This window comes from Pseudophryne corroboree, chromosome 8, assembly GCF_028390025.1.
Source record: "Pseudophryne corroboree isolate aPseCor3 chromosome 8, aPseCor3.hap2, whole genome shotgun sequence".
NCBI classification, from domain to species: domain Eukaryota; kingdom Metazoa; phylum Chordata; class Amphibia; order Anura; family Myobatrachidae; genus Pseudophryne; species Pseudophryne corroboree.
In genome coordinates this window covers 179128481-179140899 of record NC_086451.1, presented here as the reverse complement: position 1 = coordinate 179140899, position 12419 = coordinate 179128481, and the positions used below count along the sequence as shown (strand labels likewise).

The window sequence follows — 12419 nt, the reverse complement described above, 5'->3', positions numbered from 1 at the left end:
TACAGACGACAAGAACCTTTTATACCTGAAGGGCGCACAATGTCTCAACCCTCGTCAGGCCAGATGGGCACTTTTCTTTTCCAGGTTCGACTTTAAACTCCAGTTCTGTCCGGGCTCTCAGAATCGCAAGGCCGATGCCCTTTCCCGCTCATGGGAGCAAGAAAATGAGTCAGAGTCTTCAGACAAGCATCCTATTATAAATCCGTTGGCATTCTCCACGGTAGGGATGGACTCTACGCCCCCATCAGGGAAAAGTTTTGTGAAGCCGATGCTAAGGAAGAAGCTCATGCATTGGGCCCATGCTTCCCGTTTTACCGGACATACAGGTATCCAAAAAACCCTGGAGTTTATCTCTAGGTCCTATTGGTGGCCAACTCTGAAAAAGGACGTCTTGGAGTTTATTGCATCTTGCCCAAAGTGTGCCCAACATAAAGTATCCCGCCAGTCGCCTGCGGGGCAACTGGTTCCACTATCCGTTCCCCGTCGACCATGGACCCACTTGTCGATGGATTTCATTACAGACTTACCCATGTGCAACAAGTTCAATACCATCTGGGTGGTAGTTGACCGGTTCACCAAGATGGCACACTTCATTCCTCTCACCGGTCTTCCGTCAGCTTCCAAGTTGGCTCAAGTATTCATACAAGAGATCTTCCGACTCCACGGTCTTCCTGAAGAAATTATCTCAGATCGAGGAGTTCAATTCACAGCCAAATTCTGGCGAAGTTTATGTCAAGTCCTCCGAATCAAGCTAAAGTTTTCCACGGCTTACCATCCTCAGACCAATGGTCAAACCGAGAGGGTGAATCAGGACTTGGAGGCCTTCCTCCGCATCTATGTGTCCTCCTCTCAAGATGACTGGGTTCAATTACTTCCCTGGGCCGAGTTCTGTCATAACAACCAGTATCATTCTTCATCTGCTTCAACACCATTCTTCACTAACTTTGGATTCCACCCTAAAGTCCCTGAGTTCCAACCGCTTCCAGCAACTTCTGTTCCCGCAGTGGATATCACCTTGCATCAGTTTGCCAATATCTGGAAGAGCGTACGATCAGCTCTGCTCAAGGCATCGTTCAGGTACAAGAAGTTTGCGGATAAGAAGCGTCGAGCAGTTCCTGCTCTCAAGGTGGGTGATCGGGTATGGTTATCCACGAAGAATTTGAGGTTAAGAGTTCCCAGTATGAAGTTTGCACCTCGCTATATCGGTCCTTTCAAGATTGAACAAGTCATCAATCCTGTTGCTTACAGACTCCAGTTGCCTCCCTTCTTAAAAATACCCAGGACATTCCATGTTTCCCTGTTGAAACCGCTGATCTTGAATCGGTTTCATTCCTCACTTCCTCCAACTCCGAAAGTCCAAACTCAACGAGGCGTTGAGTATGAAGTGGCCAAGATCCTGGACTCACGTCACCGTTACGGTCAACTACAATATCTTATTGACTGGAAGGGTTATGGTCCTGAGGAACGTTCATGGACCAATGCTTCTGATGTCCATGCTCCTGCCTTGGTCCGGAGATTCCATTCCAAGTTTCCTCAAAAGCCAAAGAAGTGTCCTGGGGCCACTCCTAAAGGGGGGGGTGCTGTCACGATCCGGGTATCTGGACGCCATTTCTTACCCATCAGATGCCTCCTAAGGCTGGCTCAGCGCTCCAGGACCGGATCCCATCTGTTATCCTGATGTGTACATTCCTGTATCCTCTCCTGTCACTCTGGGACGCTGTCACAGTAAACGCCATATTACACCTGGCATGGCGTCTCCCGCGGCCTCCGCCGCCGTCCCTGAACTTCTGCATGCAGAGTGTCTGAGTGGCGATTACGTCAGCCACGGCCTCCGCTGTGTCCGCGTGGTTGGATGTGCATCTGTCAGCCTGGCGCCTCCTGTCTCCGGTGGCCGGCGCCGCCATTACTGTTTTCATTACCACATGGATTACAAACCAAACTTCCCTCCAAGTGTCTGCATGGGCGCAGCCATCTTGGATTCTGTCAGCTGATCATTTCCACCAATCTGTTCTCAGTATTGATAATCTGCATAATTGCCTAGCCAATCCCTTCCTTGCTGCAGGTATAAATACACTGTGCCTGAGCAAGGAAGGCGTCAGTGCTTTGGTTGTCAAACCTAATTCCTGTTTGTCTCTCTCCTGTGATTGTCTTCCAGGTTCCAGCTCCTGTCTCAAGACTTCCACCATAGAGACCCGCACCAGCATTCCACCTGCGGTGTAGCCTGACTCTCCAATCCATTGTGGATTCATCTGTTTCCAGCTACAACATTACCTGCTTCCAGCTCAGCTTCCAGCAGAATACAGCTTCCCTTAAAGGGCCGGTGTTTTTTCTACACTTTACCACTCTCCACCGGTATTATTATTTCTCCGCTCTCAAGTTCTACATTTCAGTTCATATTTCATCGCTCCCAAGTTCATTTATTATTTAACTGGTTCCAGCCAGTATCCACTCCGTGCTAACAACAGTCTGGTTCCAGCCAGTATCCACAGCAGCTGTTTTATCTTCAGCAACCCAGCTTTCCCTGGAACACCAGCTGGCACAATCCTGGGTTATCTCCATTGCTACAGTCGGGCCTGGTAAGGACTTTCCATCTAGAAGATCATAAGACATAAGAACTATCTCACACTACCAGTGCCCTGTGGCTCCTGCCATCCTGTAGTACCCAGGAACTGTATTTATTCTTTGCTGACTTTTACGTTTTCTTTTACTGCTGCTGTGTTGCGGAGTTGTCATAATAAACATCATTGACTTTTATCCAAGTTGTCGTGGTCACGCCTTCGGGCAGTTATTATTCATGTTACTTACATGTCCAGGGGTCTGATACAACCTCCCAGGTTCCGGTACATCTCAGCCCCTACAACTGAGGCTGCCTCCCGTCAGCTCAGGCCCTCAGTTGTGACACCCTGGTACTACGTTTGCACTTCATTAAAGCCTGACCGCATCTAAATATCAAGCCAATCGTTATGACAACACCTAAGATACATAGAAGAAACTTCCCAACATCCATTATGACTCCTTGAGCCCATTCTCCTAAACCAGAGAACCAATTTCGCGGGTTCAACCATGACACCCAACTAGTCAGCTCATTACTCACAGCAGCAAGGGTGAGATTGTGTCTCCTGCGAAATTCCCACTTCAATTGGAGAATATCGTCCATCTTTTGGTCTATGACCTCGACCGGGTCCTCGGTTCTATTCGTTATATATGTGCAGCATTTCACGCCGTACTGCGTTGCCAGTGTGACACAATATCTACCTGTTACTGCTGTGAGATAATTAAGAACCATTCTATGCTGTACTAGTTCTGTTTTATAAGCTTGAAGTTCTCTTCCAGTATACCTAAACGTGTCATCATACATTTCTGTGATATTGTCTAACAAATTTGCAAGCGCAGAGATGTATCTATAGTTCAGCACTCCTCTAGCGGTGCGAGTGATATCTAACGCGATTAGAAACTGAATCCCGGTGGATTCATGGATCATGTCAGAGGCCGGATGCTCTGTTCTTTCTATCAGGTGCCGTTTAACTACGTGCTCGTAATGAGTATGAGTATAAGGAGCTTGGGCAACACGGTGAATATCTTTCATTTTGGCATGTGATACAGTCATTACTTCAGGCAGTACTTTTCCAATATAACACAATCCTTCAGAGTTTGGGGCAAGCCACTTATACGAGTAGTAAAGGGAACCACTTTCCGTCAAACTCATTTTTGACAGGTGGGAACGCCTCTAATTATGCAAACCACGCCCAGATCCTCCCCTAACCCCGCCCAGATCCTCCCCTAACCCCGCCCAGATCCACCCTTAACCACTCCCCTAACCAATCCTCCTGATACGCCCACTTTTCATTCCCTTCTGCTGGTATTTTATATGAAATAATCCTACAAATCAGTTATAAGTGCTTTGTGTATTAACACCGATGATGCAATGTTGTATATTATTTCCAGATGATTTATAAAATAAACGTGCGAGCTATGTGTTAATATTAATAATATTATATGAAGAAATCATTCTGTGTTTAAAGTATTTTTTTCTTCATACATTCACTGTATTTCTGGAATCCTCTAACACGCTGAAGGTTCAGAGAAGTGTGGTTGATGATAGATCTATGCTAATAAGACAGGCTATCAGTAACCGTCAGCACTCCTGTTCATAGATAGGAAAATGCAAATTTTGAATTTTAAAATTACTATTTCTAACAAGTCATTGTTGGGTGGAGTAGCAATGTATACCCGGCATTCAAAGATAATATTTTGCATGCATATTGTTTTTTAAAAAGCGAATTACTAAGAAATATGTGTCACGCAGCACTGAATACATACATTTTGACACATCTATGTGACTGCGACGCCATCTGGTGTCTAAATATATGTGTACACATGAACAATTTACTTATGCATAATATAATTTATTTATTAGCGCAGCATAATCCGCTGTGCTTTACAATTAGATTGTATTTGATAAATACACCATTTGTAATATTCAAAAGAATGTCTATGTGCTGTTGTTAATAATGATAAATGACTACGCTTGATTTTTTCATAGCCACTCAGTAATTCCAATTACTGTATATTTGTTAAGTTCACATTTTGTAATATAAATTAAATTACTATTGAACGTTATTATCTATGTGAGATAATGCTATATTAATTATATAACAGTTTACGTTAAAAAATTACAAAATGCTAATAATTATGAGTACTGTTGTTTTTATAAAATGACATTATGCAATATTTATATTTCAAATGATCGCTATTATCTGTGTGAAATAATATTATAGAAATTAATTATATAACAGTAAGCGTTAAAAAATTTCAGCATATTAATAAATAAGTTGATCTTTGAAAACTTAAATTGTATAATTCTCATTTCTGAGTTCCTCTAACATGCTGGAGGTTCAGAGAAGGGTAGTTGATGATAGATCTATGCTAATAAGACAGGCTATCAGTAACTGTCAGCACTCCTGTTCATAGATAGGAAAATTTAAAATTACTATTTCTAACAAGTCATTGTTGGGTGGGGTAGCATTGTATACCCGGCATTCAAAGATAATATTTTGCATGCATGTTGTTTTTTAAAAAGCATATTACTAAGAAATATGTGTCACGCAGCACTGAATACATACATTTTGACACATCTATGTGACTGTGGCGCCATCTGGTGTCTAAATATATGTGTACACATGAACAATTTACTTATGCATAATATACTTAATATAACTGTTCACATTTTGTAATATAAATTAAATTACTATTGAACGTTATTATCTATGTGAGATATTGCTATAGAAATGAATTATATAACAGTAAGCGGTAAAAAATTACAACATGTTAATAAATAGATTGATCTTTGAAATTTTATTTTGTATTATGACTACTGTTGTTTTTATAAAATGACATTATGCAATGTTTATATTCCAAATGATCGCTATTATCTGTGTGATATAATGTTATAGAAATTAATTATATAACAGTTTACATAAAAAAATTACAGCAAATTAATAAATAAGTTGATCTTTGAAAACTTAAACTGTATACTCCTCCTACAGTTACACCCATAGGTTCGTGTTTTGCGTGAATCGGCAGAATTACAGCTTTATAAAGTAGGTAGGTTCAGTTCATTCCAAATCATCTTCGAATTTCTGACACTGAAGCTGGTGAAACGACATTATGTAAGTAATTTAATATTATAATTATTTAAATTGTTCTAACATCTGATACGCTAATGCAACTAATAACATATTTGTGGTTTATTTTTCTTAAAAGTTGTTTTGTAGTTATTAGCTAATAGTTGTATAAATTGATTTTACCTAACTGTTAACAATGTTGTTGGTGCGTACATGATATCTGTTCATGTTGTATTTTAAAAACATTTACATCTATTACGTATGAAAGAGTGACAGTTAGTGGCTTATTTTGACATGTACATTTTACATGTATTATCCCATTAACATTTTCATTTAAATGAATAGAATAATTACATTTTCGATGCTTTACCGTGTATAAAATATTTTTGTGAATCATAAATGTTGCATAATATTATAACTTTTGTATGCTTGTTATTAATACATATTTAAAATACATTATGTCTTACAGAAATAAGAATATTTCACAGTGTTACCGCTTATATATTAAGATGGAGGTATGTGTTTATGTTCTATTCATTTGATCACAGTGTCGTATATGTGTGTTAATTCTATTAATACACTTTTTTAATTTTTTAATTTATTTATTTTTTATCAGCTAACAAACGGCAATGTTTTCGGAATATCTGATGATGACATGATCACGTATCTTTCGCATACTGATACACATCTTTATCAACCGCTAAAACGTAGGTGTTCATACATTGTTTAAGGATATTAAATGCCGTTGAATAATTTGTTTTTAAAATTTTTATACATGTATAATTAACAAGAATTAATCTACGCAGGTCCTGTCGATCAAGGACTGAGAAGAAGAGAGCCACATGGGTTAGAGTGTGCTAATGGTTCTGATGTTGAAATGATTCAGAAGTCCTATCCGACGTACTCGGAGTCACCGAAATCGCAAAATAGCTGTGAGTGCAAGTTTGTCTGAGAATTTTACTTTTTCCTTTAGGTAAACGTCCTTTAGGTAAACTCAACTCTTTTTGATTCTTTGTAAGGGTATACATACCTCTGTATCAAGCTTGTTTAAATTCCTATTACGTCTTTAGTCTTTATCATGGTATATGGTATGAAATGATTTTAAATTACTCATTTGTATTTCGCAGATAGTCCAAACCGACCATGCGTGGAAACGAACTTTGAAAAGTATATGCGCGGTGAGCAATGGCGACCGATGCCGTCACAGGAGTCGGAATCTCCAGCTGAGTTTTCTATCGATAGTAAGTTATTTAAAACATTAGTTTTTCACAGATAAAAAATGTATATCATAGGTGTACATCTAACTATTTGTTTTCTATTGATAGTCTGTTAATTAAATGATGCTATACGGTTGTTACACGTATTTAAAATGCAATTTTTTTCACAGAGCAAAAATGTAAATTGTAGCTGTGCAACTAATTGTTTTTGTTTTTTAGCATTCGATGAAAATTTATTTAACATGGATCAGAACGGCTATTGTTGCATATTGACGGATGATGAGATGATCGAAGAAGCAGACCGACGTACAAGCACACCCGATACAACGACGCACAGCACCGATGACAAAGAGAATCAACACAGACATCTGCCGAACAGACATTTACGCCTGGCTGATTCTAAGCCATTGATAATGAATCAAGTGTACAGTACAATGGACCCAAGAAGTCGTGTGAGTGGCGTTCCGCGCACTACGCATTGGGTGAATGAAAAACCTAAACATCGAGGTGTGAAGAGGAAATTGGAATATAATGACAAAACTGTGCCTAAAAGAAGGAGATTGACTGCAGTACAAGAGGTGCCAATTAGCTGCAACATCAACAAATTCAAGATGTTGCCCGATCAGAATGACGATGATGAACAAATGAACTGTGTTAGTGCTAAAACTGTTGACACAGAGATTGCAAAAGGTAAGAGGGTCAATAGGCTCTCAAAAAAGTACAAGATCAGACATACAAAAGAAAATAGGGTTATAATAACATCAGTCATTCAGAATGATCCCATTATAATACCAGATACACCGGTTGAACCCATTATAATACCAGATACACCGGTTGAAACCATTATAATTCCAGACACACAGGTTGACCCCATTATATTACCAGATACGCAGGTTGACCCCGTTATAAATACAGATGTCGTTTATGATTTACTTCAAGACGCACAGCCACTTTATATATCTGACGTAGAGGCTGTGGATAATCATGAATGTGTTGATATTTCAGATGTTCCAAACAAAGAGGTTAGAGCATCTGTGGTTGAGTCACGTTCTGCAGCGACGGACGATGTTGTTGCCGGTCCATCGGGTATTGATGATAGACAACAACAACGGCCGCTGCGCCTGAGAACAATGGATGTTAATGACGACTGTCCATTAGGCGTAGGTTCAACAGGTATGGGTGGTAATCGACAAAATGCTACATGCAAACCCACAAGGGCAGAGATTGCTAGTAAAGCATCTGAATTAAAATATAATGCTTTGATAGGGTCTATTTGGAGAGAGACAGCTTACACAAACCATGCGTCTACAGGACTGTTAACACAACTATCAGAAATAATGCACAGCGGCAAACGGGACCAGCGAGCGCTTAATAAACTTATTAAACGCTATCTGGGGATCGCTGTAGAACGGAGCAATCTAGTCAGGGAAACATGTGATTTCCTAGAGGACAACTCATTCGGTAAAAAAACATCGAAATGACTACTTATGACAGGAAGCGGTTTGAACAGCATTGCAAAGCGTAGAGCACAGGGTCATAAAAATACAAACAGGAATTTAAAAGTAAAACGATCCATAAGTACATTAACAAATTTAAGAAAACAGAAACAACTTAGATCGGCACGACAAGGTACACATAGATTTAATGAACAGAATGACAACAGTCCGTCACGACACATAGATAGACGATCATCACAGACGGTCAGCGTTGAACACGTAGCATCACCCGGGGCGGCTGTCCCGGAAACGCCTAGTAATAATGAGGTGGCACAACCTGTTTTTTTAGAATCCATAGACAGGTACGAACGAAATCACCCCAATTTCAGAGCGTCTGAAATTCATCATCACTTCCGGTTTGTTAATTTGAACAGAGTTACATCATTTGTAGAGGGCGTTCGAGCCATTCATACGGCTATACAGACCATGCTCGATGAGTTCCTGGCTGACGTTGATCCGGCCGATCGCGTACAGCTAAGGTTGGATGGTGGAGGTTTACACAATGCCATCTATTCGCATCGTAAACCACATGGTTCATTAGACGCCATCAGTTTTTTGAATCAGATAACAAACATGCTGCAAAGTAATGCTGAGGTTTTATTTGATACAGAGTTAAAATTTGTGATCTCTGTTTTCAAGAATCGTTCCGGTGGTGCCCTGATGGGGAGGAGTCTACGAAGGATTCCTCATAGCCTTTTAATTGAGAAGAGGCGTCGGCTATTATTTGATTTTAATAATACCGGTAACAATCTGTGTCTGGCGGCTAGTCTCTGCAAACTAATGGACAAAGATAACTCTACAGACCACATGATACACGAGAGAGCTCTCGAGATTCATAAAGCTTTGAATTTGCCCCTTGATAAAATGATCAGCTTTAGCGATATTGCTTGTTTTGAAAAACATTTGAAATCAAAAATTAAAATTTTGTATTATTGTGATGGCGGATGGAATTTTTATTACACAGACAGCCGTTATGATGAAATTCTATTCATATTATGGCACAATGATCATTACTATGGCATTTTGAACATTAAAGCTTTTGTGGGATCCAGTTACTTCTGTAAATTTTGCCACACTGCGTATCATCACAGAAATAGGCATGACTGCCTTTTCTTTTGTAAGTCATGTCTCAGACAGGAATGCGTTGATACAGGTCAGGCTGCACTAAGGTGTACGCAGTGTAGAGTGTTTTGCAGGTCAACAGAATGTTTAGAGACACACAGGTCTTTAGCAATGGACCTGAAAATACAGTGCCTTCAAAAAATGTATTGTGATCGATGCGGAATGTACACCGAACCAGACCACAATTGTCGGGGTATGAAATGCCCCATTTGCAAAGTGACTGTTGACAATTTTGCGGATCATGTGTGTTACATTCAAAACATTAAAGCATCGATTTCTACTTTAAAATACATTTTTTATGATTTTGAATGCATGCAAGAAACGGGCGTGCACATACCCAATTTCTGTTACGCATTAACGCTAATGGATGAGATATCCTGGGAATTTCAGGGATCTACTTGTATTGAAGATTTTGTAAAAACATTCATGAGACCAAAATTTGTGGGATACACATTCATAGCTCATAATGCCGGTCGTTATGATGCGTACTTTGTAATGCGACAATTGATTAAGGAAAAATTGAAAACAACTGTGTTGGCACAAGGCGGTAAACTGTTATGCATAACGGTGTGTGATTTAAATATTCGATTTATCGATTCTTTAAATTTCTTGCCAATGCGACTCAGTCGTTTACCAAAAGCAATGGGATTTGAAGGTTCAAAAGGTCATTTCCCACATTTTTTTAACACAGTCGCTAACCAAAATTATGTAGGGACAATGCCTGATATTCAACATTACGGTGTGCAATATATGATGGAATCGGAAAAGGTTGATTTCAAAGTGTGGTATGAGAAAAACAAACATAAGCCATTTAACTTCCAGGAAGAACTTAAAAGCTATTGCAAGGAGGACGTGATAATATTACAGAAAGCTTGTAAGGTGTTCCGAGACGCTGTTATATCAATGACCGAACAGGTGGAGGTCGTATATAAGAAAAGTAAGCCGGTCATTGTTAAGAGATGGGTTGATCCCTTTCAACTTACCACGCTGGCTTCAATCTGCATGTCGATGTACCGATACAGATTTTTGAAGTCTAACACGTTGGCACTTGTCCCGGGCGATAACTATCACAAGACTCAGAAGCGTTACTCAACACCGGCCATACAGTGGTTAATGTACATATCCCATACAGAAGGCATAGACATAAGACACGCGTTACAAGGAGGCGAAAAGAAAGTTGGTAACTACTATCTGGATGGTTATTCAGTGATCGATGGTGTACAAACGGCTTTTGAGTTCCAAGGTTGCTTTTATCATGGTTGTAGCGCATGTTACAATCCCGATGATGCAAACAAAGTGACTCAAACGACCTATGGTCAATTACAACACAGGACACAAGTGAGAATTAACTTTCTTAAGCTCTGTGGCTTTCACGTGCGTGTTATTTGGGAATGCCAGTGGAAAAAAATGTTACAGGACGATACCCGTCTACAGGATTTTCTGAAGGTTAAAGAATTACCCGAACCCTTGGATCCGCGAGATTCACTTTACGGTGGTCGTACAAATGCCATAAAGATGTATCACAAAACACAGCAGGATGAACAGATACACTACTATGATTTTACCAGTCTATATCCATTTGTCAATAAAACCAAATCATGTCCTGTAAAACATCCCAGGATCATTTATAAAGACTTTGGCGATATCACAACGTATTTTGGCATAGCTAAAGTAAAAGTGTATCCACCACGTAGTCTTTTCTTTCCGGTTCTACCGGTTAAAATGAATGGTAAACTAATGTTTCCTTTATGTCGCACTTGTGCTGAGTCTGGACAGACCAAGTCGTGCGAACATAGTGATGAGGAACGATCACTGATCGGCACGTGGTGTACTGTAGAAATAAATTTATCAGTTGACAAGGGATACAAAGTGCATAAAATCTATGAAGTGTGGCATTTTGATGAGCAATCTGACAAACTGTTTTCAGAGTACATTAAATTACATCTCAGGGACAAACAAGAGGCATCGGGTTATCCCGAATGGTGTACAGACTCTGAGAAACGCCAAGCATATATAGATGACTATCAAAAAAATGAAGGCGTGTCATTACGACCAGATCATATCTATTACAATCCCTCCAAGAGACAACTATCAAAACTTTTTTTGAATTCGTTGTGGGGTAAATTTGGTCAACGTAATAACATGCCCAATACGGAGATAGTAACAGATCCTGACAAACTTTTTGAATACGCGTTTTTACCCCACTATGAGGTGTCTGCATTAGATTTTATTGACGAGGATTCGGTTATGGTAAATTGGAGGTACGCCAAAGACCATTACACCCGGTCAAGTAGCTGTAATATTTTTATAGCTGCGTTTACAACAGCGTATGCTAGAATTGAACTGTACAAACTATTGGACGGTTTACAAGAACGTTGTCTTTACCATGATACAGACTCTGTTATTTTTGTCAGCAGCCCCGGTGATTGGAATCCACCATTGGGTGATTATCTAGGTGAACTGACTAGCGAAATACCAAACGGTACGCATATAACAGAGTTTGTCTCATCAGGTCCCAAATCATATGGATATCGTCTAAATAACGGAAAGACCTGTTTAAAAGTTAAAGGTATAACACTCAACGTTGATAATGCGCAACACGTCAACTTTGACAGTCTGAAAGAGTTGGTCTTGGATTACTCTTTAAATTCTGAAGGTGACAGCCAGAAAAAAATTGTGATACGTCAACCCGGAATAGTGAGGATTAAAAAGTATTGGCAAATTGAAACGCGCGTGCTGCAGAAAACGCAAAAGTGTGTTTACACTAAACGGAGATTTACAGAAAACTTCACAACGTTACCGTTTGGTTATTAAGATGGATATCAGACTGCAACATCCCTTTTCATGCATTTTAGCAGGCCCCTCCAATTCGGGTAAAAGTTATTTTGTTAAAATGCTGCTGCAAAATGCATCTACGCACATATCACACGTGCCTGATAACATTGTTTGGTTTTACGGAT

The 12419-nt window shown here is 39.7% G+C and overlaps 1 protein-coding gene across 1 annotated transcript; it reads left to right on the top strand.

Annotated features, from left to right (window-relative positions):
* The first annotated feature begins 5548 nt into the window (after window positions 1–5548).
* On the top strand, window positions 5549–8422 carry LOC134948774 (uncharacterized). Its single transcript, XM_063936996.1, has 6 exons — window positions 5549–5669; window positions 6094–6139; window positions 6241–6331; window positions 6431–6556; window positions 6752–6865; window positions 7061–8422. The coding sequence occupies exons 2-6, from the start codon at window positions 6134–6136 to the stop codon at window positions 8320–8322; spliced, it is 1599 nt and encodes a 532-aa protein (XP_063793066.1). The 5' UTR covers window positions 5549–5669; window positions 6094–6133; the 3' UTR covers window positions 8323–8422.
* The last annotated feature ends 3997 nt before the right edge of the window (window positions 8423–12419 follow it).

Bases quoted from the DNA above. Each gene is read 5' to 3' on its own strand.
- LOC134948774 (XM_063936996.1), top strand. The intron at 6,557-6,751 runs GTGAGTGCAAGT...TGTATTTCGCAG, and splicing joins ACCGAAATCGCAAAATAGCT to ATAGTCCAAACCGACCATGC. The intron at 6,866-7,060 runs GTAAGTTATTTA...TTTGTTTTTTAG, and splicing joins AGCTGAGTTTTCTATCGATA to CATTCGATGAAAATTTATTT.